General features: G+C 37.2%; 1 protein-coding gene across 1 annotated transcript in view; it reads right to left on the bottom strand.

Moving 5' to 3' along the window:
- ITGA2 (integrin subunit alpha 2) overlaps positions 1-21,788 on the bottom strand; it is a 73,591-nt gene that overhangs the window by 13,709 nt on the left and 38,094 nt on the right. Inside the window, exons 10-23 of the mRNA XM_069492229.1 lie at positions 20,112-20,188; positions 18,187-18,325; positions 17,193-17,338; positions 15,322-15,465; positions 13,347-13,550; positions 12,475-12,611; positions 9,377-9,516; positions 5,844-5,995; positions 3,588-3,698; positions 2,936-3,018; positions 2,370-2,511; positions 1,124-1,216; positions 463-539; positions 293-376 (exon numbers count right to left, since the gene is read on the bottom strand). Coding sequence (XP_069348330.1) covers positions 293-376; positions 463-539; positions 1,124-1,216; positions 2,370-2,511; positions 2,936-3,018; positions 3,588-3,698; positions 5,844-5,995; positions 9,377-9,516; positions 12,475-12,611; positions 13,347-13,550; positions 15,322-15,465; positions 17,193-17,338; positions 18,187-18,325; positions 20,112-20,188 — 1,729 coding nt within the window. The remainder of the gene's footprint in view (positions 1-292; positions 377-462; positions 540-1,123; positions 1,217-2,369; positions 2,512-2,935; positions 3,019-3,587; positions 3,699-5,843; positions 5,996-9,376; positions 9,517-12,474; positions 12,612-13,346; positions 13,551-15,321; positions 15,466-17,192; positions 17,339-18,186; positions 18,326-20,111; positions 20,189-21,788) is intronic.

Genomic DNA, 21,788 nt, shown 5'->3' with positions numbered 1-21,788 from the left:
TATTAATAGCTCCCCTGAGGGCCTGCAGAGGAATGTGCCCGTGACATGTGGCAAAAGGGTTATTTCTCTGTCTTTCTGGTACTGTTCTCAGTCAATAAACCTAAAATCACTCAAGGTTTTCCTAGACACCAATCTGTCTGCAGACTCCTGTTTTAGTTGACAAGGGGGAAACATTTTCATTAAAATTCTTCAGTTAAGAACGTGCATACAGAGAACTTCTTTAATCACTAGCGAAATGTGTTCTAAACTGGAGTGGTGTCAGTGGTAATAGGGTCTCCGTTGCTTCACCTACCTTGTTAAGTGAATCTCAGCATCATACAAAAGAGGAACTTTGAGCTTGACCAAATTATCTGCCTTGTTTTCTTCTTGGCTTTCACTATTGAGACAAGCATTAGGAAATTACTTAAAGAAAAATATTATAAAAGCCATCCATCATCAATTCATGACTTCATTATGTTTTACCTTAAGGCTTGGAAACTGAGAGATGCCCGATTTTGAAGGTTTTGAAGATTGAAGTCGAAGTTAATAGTAAAAGTCACCTATATACAAAATTAAAATTTATCAATCTATGATGCTTTATACACAGGGGCCAACATGAAAAAACACCCCACATTTCCCACAAAAGTAAACTCACTCCAATTTGATTCTGAATTTTATAGACTCTAAGCTTTCCAATTTGTAGAATATCATTATTTATTTGTCCACCTGGCTTTAGCATACCTCACTTTAGAATTAGGAAAGCTTAACTTTCAACTGACACATATAAGTCATCCAGGCACATACACTTGTCTGAATTTGAAACCTCTGTGCTGATGTGAAACTTGTTACCAGGGGCTAACAAATTGTGTACAGCATTTTGAACAATTCGGTCAACATATTCAGACAAAAAGAACTTTCCATATTACGTGTGTTATTTGGAATGAATTGCATGGGGGAAATCCCACTTTCATTAATAATTTAAAGAAAAAATTCAGATATTAAAAGTTCCTCTAATATGTAGCCAGTTATTTTGTGATGCCTATCATATGAGGATATCTAATACAGAGGATATGTTATGTTGGTAAATTAACACGAGTGCTGAGGAGAGGCTCACATGGATTTGAGGATGAAATGCAAGTTATACCTGTTGTTCCCTCTTTAAAGCAGGGTAGCCTACGTCACAGGTAACAGACTTCTGAGACGAAGCAACCTGGCATGTTACTTCTGTCCCGTCAACCTAAACAAGACGAAGGAAACAACAGAAATCAATTAGCATACAACGTGTGTGTGTGTGTGTGTGTGTGTGTGTGTGTGTGTGTAGGAATACACATGCTGAAAGAGGTACAGGGACATTTCAACAGTAAGGTTGGTTCATATGGAAATAGTTTATTAGCCTTCAAGACTTGAAATCTTCTACTGTCCCAGTGGCTAATACAATGTTTTTATTGCTAACAGTAAAGATAACCAGGACACCCAACAAGCCAAAAAAGAGATTAAATACTAGAATTTTTTTCCCAGAAGGAAATCATAGCTTTTATATTTCAGAAGCACAAATAGCTTTAATCTAATATTCAGAAATGCTATTTTTAGGAATACCTTTCTCTCAATATATTTGAAACTTGCATTTTTGAGAGAAGGAAACAAAATCATATGTTGGTGTTAATATTTTAAATAATTTAAAGGATCATTTTTAGTTTTCCTCAGGGTTTTTTTTTTCCCCCACTTTAAGCAGTTGCCATTTGGCATAGGACATCTAAACACCAAAAGTCAGGATAGGTTTAGAACGCTAAATCTTTTAAGTTCATAGTAACATATTAACTTTAAACTAAATGAAGCCATTGTTTAATCAAGTAACTCATTTGGAAAATCTCAGCTTTTCTTTCCCTTCTCTCCTTTTTTCTCTTCATTGTTTGGCAGTAGAGAAGGGACCAGGGGGCACTCGTGGTCAAGGGTGTTCCTGGTATAGTGATCAAGTCAGCATGATTAATTGGCTTTGCTGGAATGCATCAACTTGGCAGTAGCAAGACCTGTGGCTGCAAAGCTGGGACTAAGCTTTGGAACTCAAACGTCTCAGAGCAAGTGCACAGCATCAGCGAGGACCACGGCAGCCTCATCACACTGATGGCTCGAGAAGGCTTACGGGAGTGTCTAGATACTGCTGCCAGGTCTCAGGCTAAAGGAAAAACTGACCCAAGCTGTGAAGCAGAATTGGTCTAGATACAGAGCCAGACTATGTTCTCATGTGGTTAACCAGTCAGAAGCCACAGAGTTAGGATGGATCATGCTGAGGGTTAAGGCACTTCTTCATTAACTGAGAGGATGTGGAGAAGACTGTGATTGATAACAAGTATGAAACACAGCGGTGGTAAGTTCAGGGTGTCATAACATACCGGCATAGAAGATGAAGCAAAAAACAAGTTGTCTGAAAAGTCAACAACAATTGCAGTGTTGTATGCACTTTCCTTTTTGTTTTTCAGTGTTACTAAAAATGTTAACCTTTTGTTTTGGTTGCTGACAATAAAGGGTTGTTGCCTGTTAAAAGAAAAAAGGAGAAAAAAGAAAGCCATTAAGGTTTTTAAAAAAGGCCAGTGTTCAAAAACTCACTCATTTAAAAAGTATATTCTTTATATTTAATTAGAATACTGAGAAAATTGCTCAATAATAAACTATCTTTAAAATGATACTAACGATAAATAAGTAAATGCTATTGGATTTTCTTTTTTGTTGCTATTACATTAGAGGGAAAGAAACCATTCAAATGCAGATAGTTCTATGTTTCTTATTGTTTTACTCCTATGTGGATGTATTAATAGAAATTGAAATTTAGTCTTCAAATGTCTTTATTATTTATGAATGTTCTTTTGTAGAAAAAACTCCATAAACATTCATTTGACTAAAATACTCTATTGTCTCTTTTATTTCTGTATTTTACACTGAGCTTTAAAATAAAACTCACTGAGCAGCTGGCAGCTGTCGGACATTTAGGACTAGATCAGAGATGCAAAGTCCATCATCACCACAGTCTTTATGGAAAGGAATCTACAGAAAAGAAAAAGAGATCCATACATTTGCTCTTGGGTTGAAAAAGCAACTTTCAGAAGAATACATACAGTACAATTCCATTTACATAAAGTGCAAAACCAAACAATGTTTTAGGAATACACATGTTGAGCAAAATCATAAAGAAAATCACCGATAAAGACAAAATTCAAGGTAATGATTTGCTTGCGTGATCCAGGCAAAAGTGGATGTGACGGGGAGTGGCACGCAGAGCTTCATAGGTATTGGTAATATTTTATTTTTTAAGCGGGTGGTGAGCACAAAGTGTTGGCTTTATTTTTACCTATTTCTTCAACAAATATTTATTGAACACCTACGGTGGGCCAGGCACTGCTCTAGGGGCTGGAAATAGAGCAGTGAACCAGAAAGACAAAAATCTCTGCCTTTGGGGAACTAAACGGCCAGGGAACTGAACACATATGGAATTGTACTGCATTTTCAAAATTAAGAATTTAAAGGCTATGTCCTAAGTATCTTTTAAACAGGACTACAGTGACTGTGAAACTTTGTTAGCCAGTCTAAATCCAGGAGGGGCAAGCTGCACTTACACTGAAGACCTTGGCAGTCTCAGAATAGGCTTCGAGGGCAGGGCTGGTGCCAGGGCTTTCCAGACTGATGTCCACACGCAGATCCAAAGGGTTGACAACATCAGAGGGCTCCTAAACACACACACGCACGTGCACACACAAAATGTATTAGTGCACGGCAGCTTAAAAACAATAAAATGACCACAGATGTGTTTATAATTAAGAACACAGCGCTCAATTATGTAGAATATCCTTGTTTTGAACAGTCAAGATTCTTGCTTCTTCTCTTCTGTTCTGATTCTGTTTTTAGCCTATCTAATGCAAGAAACTTTAGGAGACAGACTTGAGTCCAGTAAAAATCTGAAACGGTGATTCTTAGTTAAAATCATCAGTAATCTCAGTAATATGCAAGTAAATGTAAATATTTGGATGTTATTTCCAGTTTAAACACTCACAAGCCTACTATGTCAGTACCCTACATCCTTCTAATTCCTACTGCCAAGAATTTAAGAGTCCTTAGGTGTCCTTGTCAAATCTCTGGAAGAGCAAATTATGACCTAGAAGGGAAGGTGCCCAGAATGGACTTTCTTCCTTAGACAGAACCTGAATGCTCTATAAAATCCAATAAAGGTGACTTCCACATCCTAAATCAAGCTCCCCAACTTTTGGCCCTCGCTGTTAGGAGCTGTGTCACCCCTTTCACACATATAAGATGACGCATGTATCCCTCAGTAGTCACCAAGGCCAGCCCTCTACCTACGAGTACAACTTCTCCACTTTGCCTCTAGTGTAGAGTGTAGAGGATTTGCTGTATTCCAGGAGTCATGGCCCCTTCCAGTTTTTGAGGCTTCTTGTCTAATGAAAACGTAAGAATGCCAAAACAGGGTTGAGAAAGTCATCTAGCAATCTTCTTATAAACCTCTTTCCAAATCTTGGCAAGAAAGAATCATGTCTGTACAAATGATAAACCTTAAAATTCTAACTTGCCTTTTCCTGAGAAGTGGTATCTTCAGTATTATTTAGTCCATTCGCAGGACCTACCCCTAAGTCTTGAGCCCCTTGCAGGTCTACCCACGGGCCAGCTGCCTGACTACGAGGAGATGCTTGTCCAACTGGTGGCAGCCCTAGCATATAGGATGGACTTTAACTGGCAATGATGGCAAGTAGTAAACAGGGTTTTTTAAAAAAAGAAAAACAGCCTGGCTGTCTTCACTCCCCCAGATGTGTTATTATATGTGTAATCTGATCCACTACTCAGCACAGGATGGAAGAGAATGGAAACGAGCTTTTTTTCCTTTCAAGAATCTATAATTGGCACCCTAACAACAAAAAAGTCTTCACAAACAACCTTCAAATTGAACAATAAATTAAATAATTGATTTTAATTTATCTAGCTATTAACTTTTATGTTTTTCCAACTCTTAAGAGTATAAGAGCATTTCTTGAAGTCTGATCTCTGTACCATCCATCGACATCAGAAACATCTGGGGTGCCCCTTAAACCTGTGTGTTTCTTGGACCTTCCAACCTAGATTTCTGGTGTTGGGGACCTGCAATATGTATCTTATAAAAGTTTTCTTGGCAATTCTTTTTCACCTTAAACTCTGAGAACCATATTCTAGGAAAGTACTTAAATAGCTCTTTGTAAAGTGGTTTCCTGAGTAAATTACCCTTTTAAATACTGTTATGTGGTTTCTAAGGGGAAATATTCATGTAATTTATAAAACAAATTTCCTGATGGAGGTTTTCTCCTGAAAAGCATTTTTCCTACTTGGGAGATTTTCAAAATCCATGTGAACTACAATAATTATGACATAAGATTAGAACGAATAATTTTTACCTTATAATCCACCATACTTCACCTATGTTTACTTTAATAGTGGAAACCACAGTTGGAATTATCTTTTTCAGTGGCTTAAAAATGCATAAAGTTTTTCCCCGATAGGAAAATATCAAAATAAAATTTATTGCCAACTGAAAGTTCTCCCTGTGAAGCATTTAAGAAAGCACTGTTTCTTTAATTTCTTTAAGAATCTAATTTTCAGCCCTTTTAGTTGCAATCCCAAATAAAATTTAACACTACTAACTTGCATAATAATAGAATGTGACAACCAGTGTTAGCATAAAGGAAATATGCTTCTGGTTGATGGAGTTAGATGAGAAAGTCATTCATTAGGAGGGCAAGCAATTTCTAATCATAAGCTTCCACTTTAGACTTTTGCCTTTCATTAGTCTTTAGGAAGAATTGAGGTGAAAAGAGATGATGCTGAGGCCTCACCTGTATCTGAATGATGTACTCAGAGCAGCTCTGTGCCTGATTTACTACCATGGTCTTCTGCAGGAACCTTTCGCTATTTTGTTTAAATAACCCTCTGGAAGTTACTCTGGATGAAAATCCATCTGCATCAAGGGTGATGTTATACATAATGGCTATGATAAAAATCATAAAGAAATGTTATTACAAATGAACTTATAAGGAAAAAGCATCTCTGCTTTATGTGTCTTACTGGACAAAGTAACCGACTTTAAGAAAATATGGAAACAGTCTTTACATTGGTGGATAGTGAACCATGGGTAGCACCATATGGCATTTGTAATTATAGCTCTGATATGATTAGCTGACTGTGGATACAAAGAAATGTGATTCAGAGAAACGTTCCTTGGAGCAATGGAAAGAACACTGAACTTGCCACCAGGAAACTTACTGGATGAACTTGGGCAAATTACTCCCTCAAGCCTCAGTTTCATCATCCATAATATGGAGATACAGAAAAGAAAAGAATAGTTATTGAGTGCCTACATTCTAACATATTTTCACATGCTATGAAAGTTTTATAGTAAACCTTGAAAGTGGATATTGTTATTCTATTATGAACTAGAATAAAAGAGGTAAAATAATTCACCTACGTTCACACAGCTAAGGCATGGTCAGAAATAAAATTTGGATTTTTTTTTAAATAAGAGCCTATGTTCTTTCTGTTTCCATGCAGTTGTAAGGATTAACTGTTATTGTGAGGATGAACTGAGAAACTCTAAGGGAAGATGTACAGTGCCCGACATATTCTAGATGCTTACATGGGAAACACATGCAACGTTGCAGTGCTAAGGGTTGAATCAGACAGGCTTGGTTTGAGTCCAAATTTCACAGTGTTAACGTTGGGCAATTTAACTTTGAGCTCTGTGACTTTGGGCAATTTACTTAACCTCTTTGAACCTCTGTTTCCTCATCTCTATAACAGAGATAATAGTACCAACCCATGAAAAATAACTATTCATATGTGATAAAAACTGATGTCAGTAGCCGATGTCAGTAGCCAATGTCTAAACTGTCAGAATCAATACCTTCAACTAAAGTCCACTGGTCACCTGTCCAAAATTGAGAGAGAACATCTGGTGATATTCATAGCATCAACTACCTTATTTGGGGTTACTCTATCTTATTTTATTATATTCAATATTTTATAGATTGAATTCCAAAACATGAATTCTACATGTTACCTTTAAAATATTTACTAGGGATCTTGTATAATTTTTCTTACTTCAATGGCTTAATGAGGCCAAGAAAGATAGATAAAATATAAAAGAAAAAAATAGAGAAGAGGAGGAGGAGGAGGAGGAGGAGGAGGAGGAGGAGGAGGAGGAGCAACATGACCCTAGAAGCAGAGATTGAAGCGATGCAGCTATAAGCCAAGAAATGCTGGCAGTAAGCAGAAGCTGGAAGAGCCAAGGAATGAATCCTTCCCTTGAGCCTGCAGATAGAATACAGCCCTAGATTTTGGCCCAGTGAAGTTTATGTCAAACTACAGTCCTCCAGAATTGTGTGAGAATATATATTTAAGCCACGAAGTGTATAGTAATTTGTTACAGTGGCAATTAAAAACTAATACAGATTGTGGTATCTGCTGCAATAAATTTCTAAAAATGTGAAAGACAAACAAACAAACAAAAAAATAAACCAAAAAGAAGTGGCGAAAATGATGCAAAGGAAAAATAATGGCGAGGAGATGACTATAGTTAGGACAAAGTTAGTGCACACGATAATCCTTTTCAATTTTCTTCAAGCAGCTTGGTAAAAATGATCTATGGTCTCATAGGCAATATATTAATTTTTTATGTTATTAACCTTAAACTGGAGTGTGCACCTGATGCAGTAACTAATAGAAACCATATGCTTTATAAATTCACTTTCATAGTTGTGAAGAGGGGACTCATGTTTTACACATTATTATTGCCAAACGATGAAGTGACAAATGATCTCAGGATCATCTCGTTTGGCTTGTCTGTGGGGACCTGAACGCATCAGGGGGGAGGATTCCAAGGGCAAGATGCCCAACAGTAAGAAAAGCCAGAGACCCTCAGCAGCCAGTCGATGGGAAGGAAATTCTCGAAAAGTAGAATTTTTGAGTGTGCGGCACCACCAGAAGTGAAGTATAGTCAAAAAGTGGAAGACACATGAGACACATCTACACTTCAGGGCCAGGAAGGCTGCCTGGCCAGCCACTGCTGCCAACTAATACATTTTCCAAGTTAATCTTTTAGGCAGACTAGCACTTAACCTTATACAGCAACAGTTTTTGACATAACTGTCGTGGCTACTCCGTTGGATATGCTACTCAAAGCTGGGTCAATGTGTGAACACCTGAAAGGAACACTTCCAAATGGATATGAAAAGTAGGAAAATACAAACAGTGTGCCAAGATATGAATCTAACTTCTGCCTTGTGTTCTTTCTTCATTTATATATTGGTATGATTGTAGCAAATAATCTGCTTCTTTATTTTCAGCCTGTAAGTTAATTTATTTATTTGTCATTTAACTAAATACCTGCAGGATCTACAGTGTCTGAAGTTTGGAGCCAAAATCTGATGGAAGAGGGATTAGCCCTTTTTTAAAAAAAAATTTTTTTTTTTTTTTAAAGACTAGTCAAATGAAGCAGTGGGAGTGGAGAAGGAACAAAGGACTCTTAACTCATTGTGATCAATTAGTTGTAAACACCACTGCACTCGGACCAGCCTGGAAGAGGGATGAGGACCTATGAAACAGCAGAAAACGAAAGAAGGTAGCTTTGAATCAAGCATTAAATCGCAGGCTGTGTATTAAGAATGCTGAGATTACTGGGGTAGGACAAATGAAGGTGAGATAGAGTGGTTAGAAAATGCTTTAAAGAGGATGTGGGACCTCAGCCAGGTCGTGAAAGATGACTTGACCAGCCCAAGAGAGAGAGGGTGATTCCTGCTGACATTTGCCCGTAATGTTTTCCTCACCCTCCCTTGTCTGATGGGACACAATTCAGACTCTTACTCTATATTATTTAGAAAATTTAAAACACTGGGCACACAGTATATATTGCTTTCCATGTTTTCTTTTACTATTTCATGCTTATTAATTCCTTAAGAACAAGAACAATACTCGGTACTTTTGTTGGCCACGCCCTATCTAGATCATGGCATAGTGACACGTTGGTTTAAGACTAACAGCATAATCTATGTGTGCCCAAGGTTTTGGACACAAACTAAGGGAACTGTGGGTAAGAGAACCTTGAAGGATAGGGTTGAGAGGGCCCTTGATTATATCTTAAAGATTACAGCTCTCTGCATCAGAATGTCATGTGCTAGAGATGAGGAGGAAGATCTAAGCAAACCTTCCACGACTAACGAACCATTCTCAGGCATCTCAAATGTGTGGCAATTTAAGTTTAGGCAACTAAAGCCCCTTATTTCTCTTGATCTACAAACCAAAATATAGGTTGTGTTCAGGGCTAACACTCTGTAAGCCAACCTATCTCTGTACAGATTATTTCAGGTCTACGTACCCACTTGATTGTTTTGCTTAGTAGGTCTAAACTTCGCACTGAAGCAGAGTTTGAGGGTTATCTGAGCATTCTTGTTGAACAACGTGATTTTTTCTGGTGTGAATGAAGCTTCTATAGCTACATCAGCAATACTTTGTGACCTGAAAGAAAGAAATGGAAACAGAGACATTATTACTAAGTGCATACGTTATATAACCTTTAGAAAGATGACCCACTGCCAGCGTTATTGAATTTTTCTCTCCACTCTCTGTCTAAACACTTTAGCAGTATTTTATATTCATAAGCTCTAAGATGGCAGGCAGAGATATTGTCTTTTCCTGTCTGTGACTGTATCAACAGCACAATCCACATAGAATATTTTTTATTAAACGAACACGTGCATGAGCTCAGGATAGGCATCTGCAACCTCTTTGCAAGTGGAGTGCAAAATCATGGTCTCTGTTGTGTTTTTCCAACTGGTAGCAGTGATATTCACTCTTCTCACAAAGTTAGGGGAGACAGAAGGTGGGGAGGTGGGGGTGGCAGGCTGAGGAATGTGGTTGTGGCTGTTTTCTTGCTGCCTGGGTGGCTGGGAGGGATCCTTTGAAGAGTGGCATATGGCTGTGACGGTGGCAACTAGACTGATACTGGAAAAAGGCGGAGGAGTCCATCTCAAGGAGGATGCTACAGATTTCTGGCCCTGGCTCAGCCCTTTAGATATTTGACACATGGACTCATTTGCTTCTTTACAATGCTCCTGGGAAATTGGTAGAACAAATATTGCTTCTGTTTTATCAATAAAAAAGTCCAAGACACAAAGTCATTTGGTGACTTACAAGTTTACTGGCTAGTTAGCCCACAAGAAATTAGAGGCCACGGTCTTCCAATTCCTCTGCCAGTGGGATTTGTACTTCATCATAATGACCCCGTGTGCATCCTCTCAACTATTTACAAAGCAGCAAGTAGTAATTTGTAATTTCACTGTTTTGAAAAGTACCACGAGAAGATACAGAAAACAGTTTTTTAAATTTCAGCTACCATCTGAAGGACACCAGTCAATTGAAAAATTATTTGTATCTATCAGGCCTCCCTAGTAAGTAGTTATAAAACATTTAACAACAAATGAAACATGTCCTTAAACTTATATATACACACACACACACACACTTTTTTTTTTTTTTTTGAGACAGAGTCTTGCTATGTTGCCCAGGCTATAGTGCTGTGGTGTCAGCCTAGCTCACAGCTACCTCAAACTCCTGGGCTGAAGCAATCCTCCCGTCTCAGCCTCCCAAGTAGCTGGGACTATAGGCACACCACCACCACACCTGGCTAATTATTTCTATTTTTAGTTGTCTGGCTAATTTTTTATTTTTTTATTTTTAGTAGAGACAGGGTCTCACTCTCGCTCAAGGTGGTCTTGAATTCCTGAGCTTAAACGATCCTCCCACCTTGGCCTCTCAGAGTGCTAGGATTACAGGCATGAGCCACCACGTCTGGCCTGTCTTTGATTTAAATATTTTGTAAACTTGTTTTTAAGAAAATTATTCTCAGGGAGTTGCCCAGAAAAAAACCAATCTTATCACCTTATGGGAATGTGACCACAAAATGGCATTAACCTAGCTTAACTCTTAGTATATTGATTTGATTCTGTGTGTCTTGACTTTTTTGAAAAGATCAAATCCACTTTCAAAGAGAAAAGTTTGGCCATCACTGACTATGTGAAAAAGGAGTGTCATAGTATGGAAAACATACAGCCTACTAAGTGTGAAGCCTACCAAGATGGCTGCAGGGTGATGTTCACTGGGAGGTGTAGTAAAATTGTTTAAAAATCAGTCATATTATCATATCACACCTTGTATTTACTCTTGGTATGCTACTCTTAAATGATTTTACTAAGTAAATATATTTTTTTGTTTTTTAAAGTCTTAAATATTATCTTTGAGTTTTATTTTTAAAATTTTTTTTCCATATAAAAGTTTCATTTTGCAACAAAAACAATGCATTTCATTCTTCAAAAGCACAAGTGAGATTTGTAAATAGTATCATTAAACTCATAAATCACAAAACATCAGTGAATAATGTTTTTCTGTTCTTGACATATTTGAACATTTAATGCACCTTTTTCAACAGATAAAAATGAATGGAGACTCTTGATCGAGTAATCAATGTCTTTCTGTTTCCATTCCCTCACTAGCCCAATATACTTATTTTTGACCTTGAATCACATGACCTTTGAATCCCTTATTGTTCCCCCCAATCTCTAACTTTGATGGAGGTCAATGAGAAGTCAGCTAAACCTAAATAATGGCTTCTTGTTTATGACTAATAATTTTATTTTATTTTATTTTATTTATTTTTTTTTTTTGAGACAGAGTCTCACTCTGTTGCCCAGGCTAGAGTGAGTGCCGTGGCGTCAGCCTAGCTCACAGCAACCTCAAACTCCTGAGCTCAAGGGATCCTCCTGTCTCAGCCTCCCGAGTAGCTGGGACTACAGGCATGCGCCACCATGCCCGGCTAATTTTTTCTATATATATTTTTAGCTGTCCATATAATTTCTTTCTATTTTTAGTAGAGATGGGGTCTCGCTCTTGCTCAGGCTGGTCTCGAACTCCTGAGCTCAAATGATCCGCCCACCTCGGCCTCCCAGAGTGCTAGGATTACAGGCGTGAGCCACCGCGCCCGGCCGATGACTAATAATTTTAAAATATAACTTTTAGCCACATAATGAGTTACACTTTATTTGTGTGGTCTGAATTTTCAGTATTGTGAGTGTACTCTCATGAGGTTTTCTTTCTGTAAGCTTAGATAAGTCTGTTTTTAGGAAGATAACATTTAGAAATATCCTGGCTATCAAGGGCTTTGTGTTTTCTATGCACTGTGTCTTTTTATCATATACAGAAGATAAATTTTATTCTAATGGTGAGAAAATATATATTTTTTTCTCCACCAGGAAAAACATATTTCTTCCTTTATGCAAACTATGATACATAAATTCCCAACTGTCTTACATAAAATGTGTGTGGCATTTCTACGGTACCAGTGCAGACATCCATTCTACTACTCAGCAGATCATTTGTATTAATAGTTAGCTAGTTTGTGTCTGGCTCTCACTGACTCACCAGAGTTGAACCACTTGTCCAAATGCACCAATGGACACATCAGTGATGGAATCCCCATTTAAATCTCCATAGCCATCCAACGACCTCCCAAAGTACTGGAGATGGCTCCTAAAGGCTCCATCAGATCCCAAGATTTTCTACAAGAGCAAATTTGACATGAAAATTATAGCGCACAACATCTGAACCAGAAAAATGGCAGCCTCTACATTGCATTATCATATTCTCCATGTAGTCACTTTCCAGGTTGTCCTTAGTCTCCACAAAATTCCATTGGTTTTTCAATCACTTCTTATATGATCTCTGCATCACTCTTGCATCCACAATTTCATTAATGAAATAGCATGAAGCTTTAACATAAAGTAACAAACCATTGAAAAGATCAGTGGACTGGGAATGAATGGATGCGAGTTCAGGTCCGGATTCCTATTTTAGCCCTTTTTCTTCAGGTCTTACTCAGAACCTACCTACTTACTGAGGCCTCCTTAAGTCACCCTTTCAGCCACCTGATACCACCTCTCATCTCTAAAATCTTATTCCCTATTTTAGTTTCCTTTCCCTTTAAAAAAATTCCTTAGTATTTATTACCCTCTGGAACACTTTATTTTATCTCTCTCTCTCTCTCTCTTTTTCATTTGTCTCTTCCATTAGAATGTAAGGTCCATAAGAGCAGAATTTAGTCTGTCCTGTTCTTACAGCATCCCAGAGTCTAGACTAGTAATTGGCCATATAGTAGAGGCTCACTAAATATTTGTTGAGTCAATGAATGAAGTTATGAAATAAGTGGGATGGATTGGATGGTCTACATCATACTCTCTAGCTCTAATATGATGATATCCACATGTAAATACATCACCGTGTAGCTCATGGATTACCTGGGAATACTTTGTGCGAATAGTACCCTGATGACCATTATAAATATACACTGCTCCAGAGTTCTGATTTTCTAACGGTGAACCAACGATCACATCATTAAAGCCATCCATGTTAATGTCTGAAAGAGCTGCAATCGCTGAACCAAATCGAGCATTTTCAATGCCGTCAGGGCCTTCAAGAAATTGGTGTTGGCTCAAAATGCCCTTGCAAGGGAGAGAAAGAATGATTAAAGCAAACTTCATAACTTGTATGATTAAAATTCACAGCAATTGATGACCAAACCAATTTTTATAGGGTTTTAAAATTAGAATTCAAAATTCTCTATTTATGATGAGAATTATAAATAAGCATTTCAATAAGTAAGGTCATAGGATATCTGCTCATAAACCATGGTGAAAAGAGGTAATTCTCTTTACCGTAGCTGAACGACCTACATAAAAGTACCCATTACTTTGTCTTCATTTCCCTTCAATATTAGTATCTTCACCTGTTTACAAACCTTTAGATTTAAAAATTTTCTAGTGAAAATCTACTAATATCTTACATGAAATTAAGTAGACACAAAACAAAATAAGACACAATATCTTAATTTAGACTTTACTTAAAAATTACTGAATAGTAGCATAGTTGTAATGGTACAGAAAGTGGAAAATGAGATTGTTAATATCCCATTATAAGAAACACTAAATAGTTCTGCCCAAAAGAAAAGACATTTCCTCGTAAAACACACAGTTGTTTTTCTTCAGATTTCGTAATCAAGGATGGAAATATTTGATGACTTCACAAGAAAATAATGCTCCTCAAGCATGAAACTGGGTCAGTGTTGATTCTTTCTCCTTTTACAATCTTACAGAAATTAATTTGTTACTGAGTTTGATAAAGTATTAGATCTTTTCATCTTCAACAATTAATGATAAGCCAGCATATTTGACAAGCAAGAAACATTAAAAAAACTGGGATTTGTTAATTTTTCAAATAAGTAGATATGCCCTTCCTTTATTGTATACTTAGTTAAACACTCTTTTTATGTATAATTGCTTTAAAAATGTGTTAATTTTTACATTCATTTAAAGAAATAAGGTAGGACAAAATATCACAACTATTGAACATATTATTTACTATATTATAAATCAGCCTCTCTTTTTCCATCCTTTCCCCTCTATTGTCATCTAATTGTCTGTGTTAACTTGTGCCTTTAATTCAGTTTTCACTTTGGATTTCAATGAGTTATCTATACATGCATAGATTTAGAGAGCTCAGTTTACAAGTTGGAAAAACTGTGCTTTTCCATGTTAAAATATGCTAAGCTTCATGTGCAAAGATTGGAGATTTCAAGAGTTGGATGTAGAAAAAACCCAAGGCCCTCCCCTTTTCTCTAGTGGACACATTTTTCGGCCTCACCCATCTGCTCTCAGATGCCCAAAATAAACAGTATGTTGCTACAAAAAAAAAGAGTTGGATGTACACCTAAATGTTACACCAAACAATGGCATTTTCTGACAAACTAACATAGAAAGCACCCAGGACTATATGGAAGTTTCCAAAGCGGGTGGTACCATTTGTCTTTTTCACTGTAAATTGATAATAAGAGAGCACTGCCCTGTTGTTGTTATCTCTTCACAGTGAAAAATTGCATAAGATATTTGAAAAATACACGAAGGTCTGTGTATTTCAAAAATGATATAAATTTCAATGGCTTTATTTGTATAAGAGAATATATGTTCAAAGACCTTTCATGAAAAATGGCAGTACACTATACATTAAACTCTAGTTATGCTTTTTAATGTGATTTTTTAAAAATCATAACTTAATGGTGACATCCTCAAAAATGACGAAATATAAACTAAACTGTTTATGCAAATTAACTATCATTCAGTAGTAATACATTTTCTTTCCAAATGCAGATTAACTTTTATTTATCACTATTAAAGCAAATTGAATTGTCAGTTTAATATATATATATATATATTTTACCTGTATGATAGTAAAGAGGTAGACTCTCCCTTCCTCTTTCTTTAGGTCATTCATGTACGTTGGTGCACCCACCAAGAGCACATCTGTAATGGTGTCTTTATCCACATCAACTGAACACAGCACGCTACCAAAATAGGAGCCAATCTGGAGTAACAAAGCATATTAACCTTAAGATTCCTAGGACTCGTATACTTCTAATATTACATGGAACTTTTATTCACTCACTCAACACACAAAAATTAAGTGTTTACTACCTGCAAGGTGCTGGAAACATAAAGGGACAACATATTCTCTTCCTTCAGGCTGTGTCGTGATCTAACACCTGATTCTTAAACCTTAGTGTGGACAAGAATCACCAAGAAAGTGTCTTTAAAATACAGGTTCCTGAGACCCATTTCTAGAGATTCTGATGTCATGTCTAGGCTGTGATCCAGAACACAGCATTTTAAATCAGCACTCCAGGTACTGAAGCCAGTGGGTCAAAGGCCACACGTACAAGACAAACCCTTAGTAGGTACATGGGGCGTGTTATAGAGCATGGCACGAGGGGTACAAGCAGGGGGAACAAATTATTGTGCTTTTGTGGTAAAATAGATTGTAACAGAGGCAAGTCTCAAATGCTGAGTGAGCGGAGTACAGGGGAGTCAGGAAGGCTTTGAAAGCTCAAGTAGTGTTTGAATCTCATCTTAAAGAGGACAAGGGGTTTTTTAAGTGGAAAGAAGTGGAAAAGCACAAATGATGTGAGCATCCTTGGCATGATCTGGGACAGGTAAGTAGTTGCTGGATAGATCAGGACAGGAGGAGTAGGTGGAGATAAAGTAAAATAAGAGAGGCCAGGACTTTGAACGTTTGCTCCATTCTACAATGTTTAATGGATGCCAATGTGAACACTTTTTAAGGATTTAGAAATGAATAAGAAATAATTCTTCCATAGCACTTTCATTGTTATTTTTACAATTAAAAAACATCTTTCTTTAAAATATTAAAAAGGAGGGAAAGTATGTGACCATAGTTAATTTGTGGTCAAGAAAGTCAAAAACTCGGGTCTTCTTACTGCTAGATACTTCATAGCAACAGTAGGATCAGATTTAATCCGGAGAAGAGAAATCCGTGGTTAGTTCCTCTGACTCAAAGAAGAAAATCATTTTCTGTTAGTTGTCAGAGATCAGTGATGCTCATTTCAGATATGTGTCAAGCTCATGGGTCAAAATTGCTTAGTAAGGAAGCAGGAACCAATCAGCTGGCCTTCGTGCTAGCAACAGGCCTTTGCTGTCGTGGGCCATAAGTGACATTTGTCATAGGGTCTTCCTACCAAACTGTCACATCAGTAGAAAATGACAGAGAAGAGTGGTGGCTTACTTTTAGAAATGTCAAAGTCAACTGGATGCTTTGAAAGGCTCAGATGTAGAACCTCAGTCCCTATAATGTCGTAATACTCCCTTCTCATTATTTCTCCTCCAGATCCTTGGCTCCTAGTGTGGGCTTGTCTACAAGGCAGTGGTTAGACGCCTGCCGTCATGACTAAAAAATGCCTGTGAATTATTAATCTGAGGAGCCAAAAATACGAAGTAGAATGTAATCAAACAGCACAGGCTTTGAGGTCAGACAGGATTGGGTTTTAATGACAGCTCAATCCATTAAAGCTGTGTGACCTTAGAAAGCTAGTTAAACTCGCAGCGAGCAGTCAAAAGGGGGATGGCAGGTCTTCTGAGCATTGTTGTGAAGGTTTAAGGAATATAGTAAATTCAGATTACAGAGCCAATCACAGAGTACCAGTGAGGGCATGTTAGTTTCCACATCTACCCAACTGGCTCCCCACCTGTCCCAGTTCTCCGTAAAGTTAATTTCACCTGCTAAGCAATGAGATTTACCTGGTCACCTCTGTGAGCCTGCATAACTGTGACATTGCCATTCTCATTAACACTGTATAGCACTATCTGGCCGGTGTAATTTGCTCGAGGAGCACCAGCAACAAAGTGGGTGCTTTTTCCTGTAGAAATTGTAGTCATAGAATAACCTAAAAAAGAAGGAGACATGAGTGACTACCACTGAATTTCTCAGCCAGATAAGGTTAAAAAAAGTTAGTAGAGGTGATCAGAAGTCCTTTCCTGCCAGGTGCGATGCATACTTCCTAGTGCTCCTAAGTCTAGCATTGAGGGCACGTCTTTCTTTTTCTAAAATGAATTGCTCCTGCCCTTTGACCTGCAAACGTGAGACCTCTGCCTATAAAGCTGGTCCTAGATTTTGGGTTGTCCTCATCAGTCACCTGTGAACTTGGCACTCAACAAATATTTCTTGAACAAATGAATAAATGAATTTAAAAGGTAGTACTGCACAGCAGAAACAACACAGGCCTTGGAATTAGTCCCAGGTGCAGACTCTGGATTACCATTTACTGGGTTGTTTGCAAGTTAGTAACCTTGTTAGGTCTCAAAGGTAAAATAGCTCTGAAAGGAACTGAATGTTTATGTAGGTAGACTAGCCAGCTCAGAAACTGTCCCATAATTGGTCCTCAAAATTGGTGGCAGCTTATTATAAGGACAAGAAGACTAAGAGCTCTAAATTAATATCAGACTACCACTTACTATATTGGCCTTTAGAAACTATTTCCATTTTGGAGAAACACAATCATGTTCCAGCAATTACAACCACCTGAACAACCAGAAGAGATTTGTGAGTATAATATAGTGTTTCATTAAGTAGTTATGGATTAAGGCCTGATTGGCAAAGAGACTATATATATAATAATTATGACAATTAGATGACAGTTCAAGGATTTTGCTGAACTGACTCTGGGATTCAACAAATAGCTAGTTTAAAGGAAAGGGACTTAAGTTTGCTGAGCCAGATACTGTTATACCTTACCTAAATAGGAACTGTGATTTCTGTCTTGCAGAATTTGGTCAAAAGCTTGTTTAGGAAAGATCAAATGCCCATGAGATGTCTCCTGGACAACTGTCCCACTCCAGCCAAAAGCTCCCACTGCACCCAGCATCAGAATATCCTAAAATAATTGAAAAATGAAGATCATTAAAACAAATAACCTTTAAAGCATAAAAATGCAGGGTAGGCAAAATATTGAAATAAATTGTTTAGAATTAAAACAAAAGAATCTAAACATGATGATGGAAAATATATATGAATGTATGTTGATATATCACAGAATTATTCTAATACATTTGTGCTGGAGAATAAGCCTTCCCATGGTTTATGTTATCTTGGACTTTATTTAGTATGACGTATTATGTAGATAAAACTTTGTAATAAGTTGTAGCATTGGACGAGTACCTAGCCATCTTCAAATATCCATTCAAAGGCATACATTTGCCAATGCTGAACCCTCATGAGCCTTTAGGAAGGAGTCAGAAGTGAGTTTCCAGCCCCACATATTCATAAAGAAAAGCTCACAGCTGGATATGAGACATGCTTGAAAACCAGTAAGTGCTGATGATGGAGGAGAGACAGTGATGTGGCTGCTATCCCAGGCATGTCTTGGGAGGTCCTCTTCTGACCTATTCTATTCTCAACTTTCATTCTCTCTCTTCCTGACTCCTTCTCCACTGTCCTCTAGCACCTCTATGTTCCTCTATCCCACCTCTTTGATAGAGGCACCTGTAGCTGTGACATTCAATCTATTGGAAGGGAAATAACTACTGGTGAGCCCTGGAGAGGGCAGGGGGAGGACAGGCTGCTCTGGATTGGCTCAAAACGCAATTTGAATATTCAAAGCTGTAAATCATGGAAAAGGCAGATTTGGTCAGGATGAGATATTGTTTTTTTTTTTTTTGTTTTTAATTTTTGATCTTAGATTCCAGAAAACACCAAAGGTATAATTTTGGATTAGAAAATATAAGCCATTAAAAAAAGAGCAAATAGGGAAATGATGTGTCCCACTTTGGGAACAAGAGACCATGAGGTTATGTGAATGATTGTAATAAAATCACAGACTCTGAATCTGAATCTGGGGAGCATGAAAGGGCTTTAGGGCAGGTACAAAAACCTCATGGAATAGTGTATAAAATACGCTGTGTGTGGATTTATTTACATTTTTTCTGAGGGAAAGATCCATAACTTTTATAAACATCTCTAAGGATTGATGATCCAAAAACAGCACTTTTTATTCTAGAGAAAATAAGTTTTTCTTGGTTCTCTGACCCACTGATCAAATCTCCTGACTTCTTATTGCCCCCTAAATATTCCCCAGGCCTCACATCTTTTCAACCCTTTCTCTACCCTTCTCATATCCTGAATTGAATTAGAACCAGAGGCCTGAAAGGTGGATGTTTCTGAGAACCAAGAATGGACTTCCCTGAACTAAGATGACAGTGGTGTATTCCAATCTCGTCTCACATTTTCCCTAACTCTTTACTTTTCAACCATTTTCTGTCTCGGCTCTTAGAAAATGATACAAAAGCAACTCAGGATTCAGCAATGACACTGATGACAAGAGTGTATGTTTTTAACAAATGTTAATAGTTAATTGATTCAAAGGAAATTCCTGCAGGGATAATACCTTAAATTAATATAGTGCCTGTGCCCTGGAGCACTCAAAGGCTTTCTTGTATATTATCATTTTTTCCCCATACAAAATCCCTATGAAATAGAGAATGGAAGGTAAATCTTCAGTTGTTAGATGGTAAATCAGCAGCACAAAGAAACTAAACGATGTGACTAGGAATCCGAACTGTTGATCACTAGATGGCTGTTTTCCCACTTTATGTCTAAAGCTACTGTGTCCAGAAATGTTAGGCCAAATGGCAGCATGGCTTGAGGTTGTCTGATATACACACATTTTGAGGAGAGTAATCTGCGCTGAATCCTACTTGTGACATTTCCATCTGGAAGTTGTCCCCTCCTTGAACAGTACCTGAGAAATATCAGTTTCAAAAATCATATTACTGTAAGCAATTTTAAATCAAGTTTTCAAACACAGGAATACTCATACACACACACATATACACAAAATGTTCTGATGTTCATCCAAAAATATAGAGCTGGTAGATTCTGGGAAGGAGAAATCACTGAGAGTGTTCTAGCAGATTATAGAAATCCACAATACTTCCAAGGTAGTGTTCAATGTTGGCATTAATCTTAATTAAACATTAATGTAATTTATGGAATACTTATGAAGTTCCTGATATTAAAGAACACTCAACAAAAGGTATGAGGTAAGGTGAAAACTGAGGTGATAATTTTTTTAAAAATTTATCATTGCTAGCTAAGAAACTAACTGAAATTTTAGCTTTTAAATATTAGTACTAATAAATGTGCAAATATCTCAGAAGCAGCTGGAAGAGCTAGGCAATGGATCTGTAGTGAAGACTATGCTGAGAGATAATTGGGTTAGCTACTCAAGACTGAGAAGGAATTTTACCAGTTGGGAAATTTGTTCCAGTTCTACACAGTTCTGTCACTAACATCATAAGACTCAATTAGTACTCATTTTCCATATAGTGTGGTCAAAATGGTTATGTTTCACTAATCTTCACAAAAAAGGAAGCTAAATTCCTAGACTGACACTTTATTAACATATTAATAGATAAGAAGACAAATGGTACTGCATGACATGGTCTTGTTTAGAAGACGTAATAATTTTCACAAGACGAGTAGAGGTAATTTTTAATGAAATAGGACAGTGCTTCCCAAAAGTCCATAATAGCAGATAATGCTCAAAATCATTTCCCGTTAGCTTGTAGATTGCAGCTGTCCTCATTCATGCCACTACAAACACACAGAATTGTTAGTGTGGAAAGCCTAGGAATTTTGTATTATCTCAGGGCATACTGGATCTTGATGATGATTTAAACAACTTAGAAGCACATGGGATGAAGAAGCAATAAAACTCTTTGGATAGAACTTTCCAGTGGAAAATCAGGAGACCAAGATTTGACCATAGGAATGAATACTTTACGCAATCCCCTGGGCCTCAGATTCTAAGGCTATACCCATATCACAGGTGCTCAACAAAATATGCTCTTTATTGCAGAGAGGTACTTGGGTTAACTATCTGGAATCAGGATTTGGGTCATTAGGACTTTTTTTTTTTCACCAACTGTGAAGTGTGTTCTAGTCCTCCATACAGGGAGCTCCTGAACACACAGTATTTCTGCACTAACTAAACCTTTCAAGGCCACCTAAGTAAAATATTTCAGGTCTGATAAATAAGTTTTTTCCTCAAAAGCTGAACTATTAAAAATCTTTGCTGTATTTTTCCAATTTTAAAAGTATATATGCTTATTGTAAATAAATTCAAGAATTTTAGAACTTAACGCACCATAAAAAGGTAAAACTATTTACAATTATTAATATAATAGATATTACTAAGTTGCTTCCCCAAAGTTATAACAGTTTATCATCTTAGCAACAGCTTCTTTGAGCTTCTTTGCTTCCCAATAATCTCCTCAAGATTAAATATTATTAATCTATGCCATCTTTAAGGCAAACATAATGGTTTAATTCATATTTTT

This window comes from Eulemur rufifrons, chromosome 17 (genome assembly GCF_041146395.1).
Source record: "Eulemur rufifrons isolate Redbay chromosome 17, OSU_ERuf_1, whole genome shotgun sequence".
Lineage (NCBI taxonomy): Eukaryota > Metazoa > Chordata > Mammalia > Primates > Lemuridae > Eulemur > Eulemur rufifrons.
The sequence above is the reverse complement of the archived record's forward strand: the minus strand, read 5'-3'. Positions and strand labels throughout refer to the sequence as shown.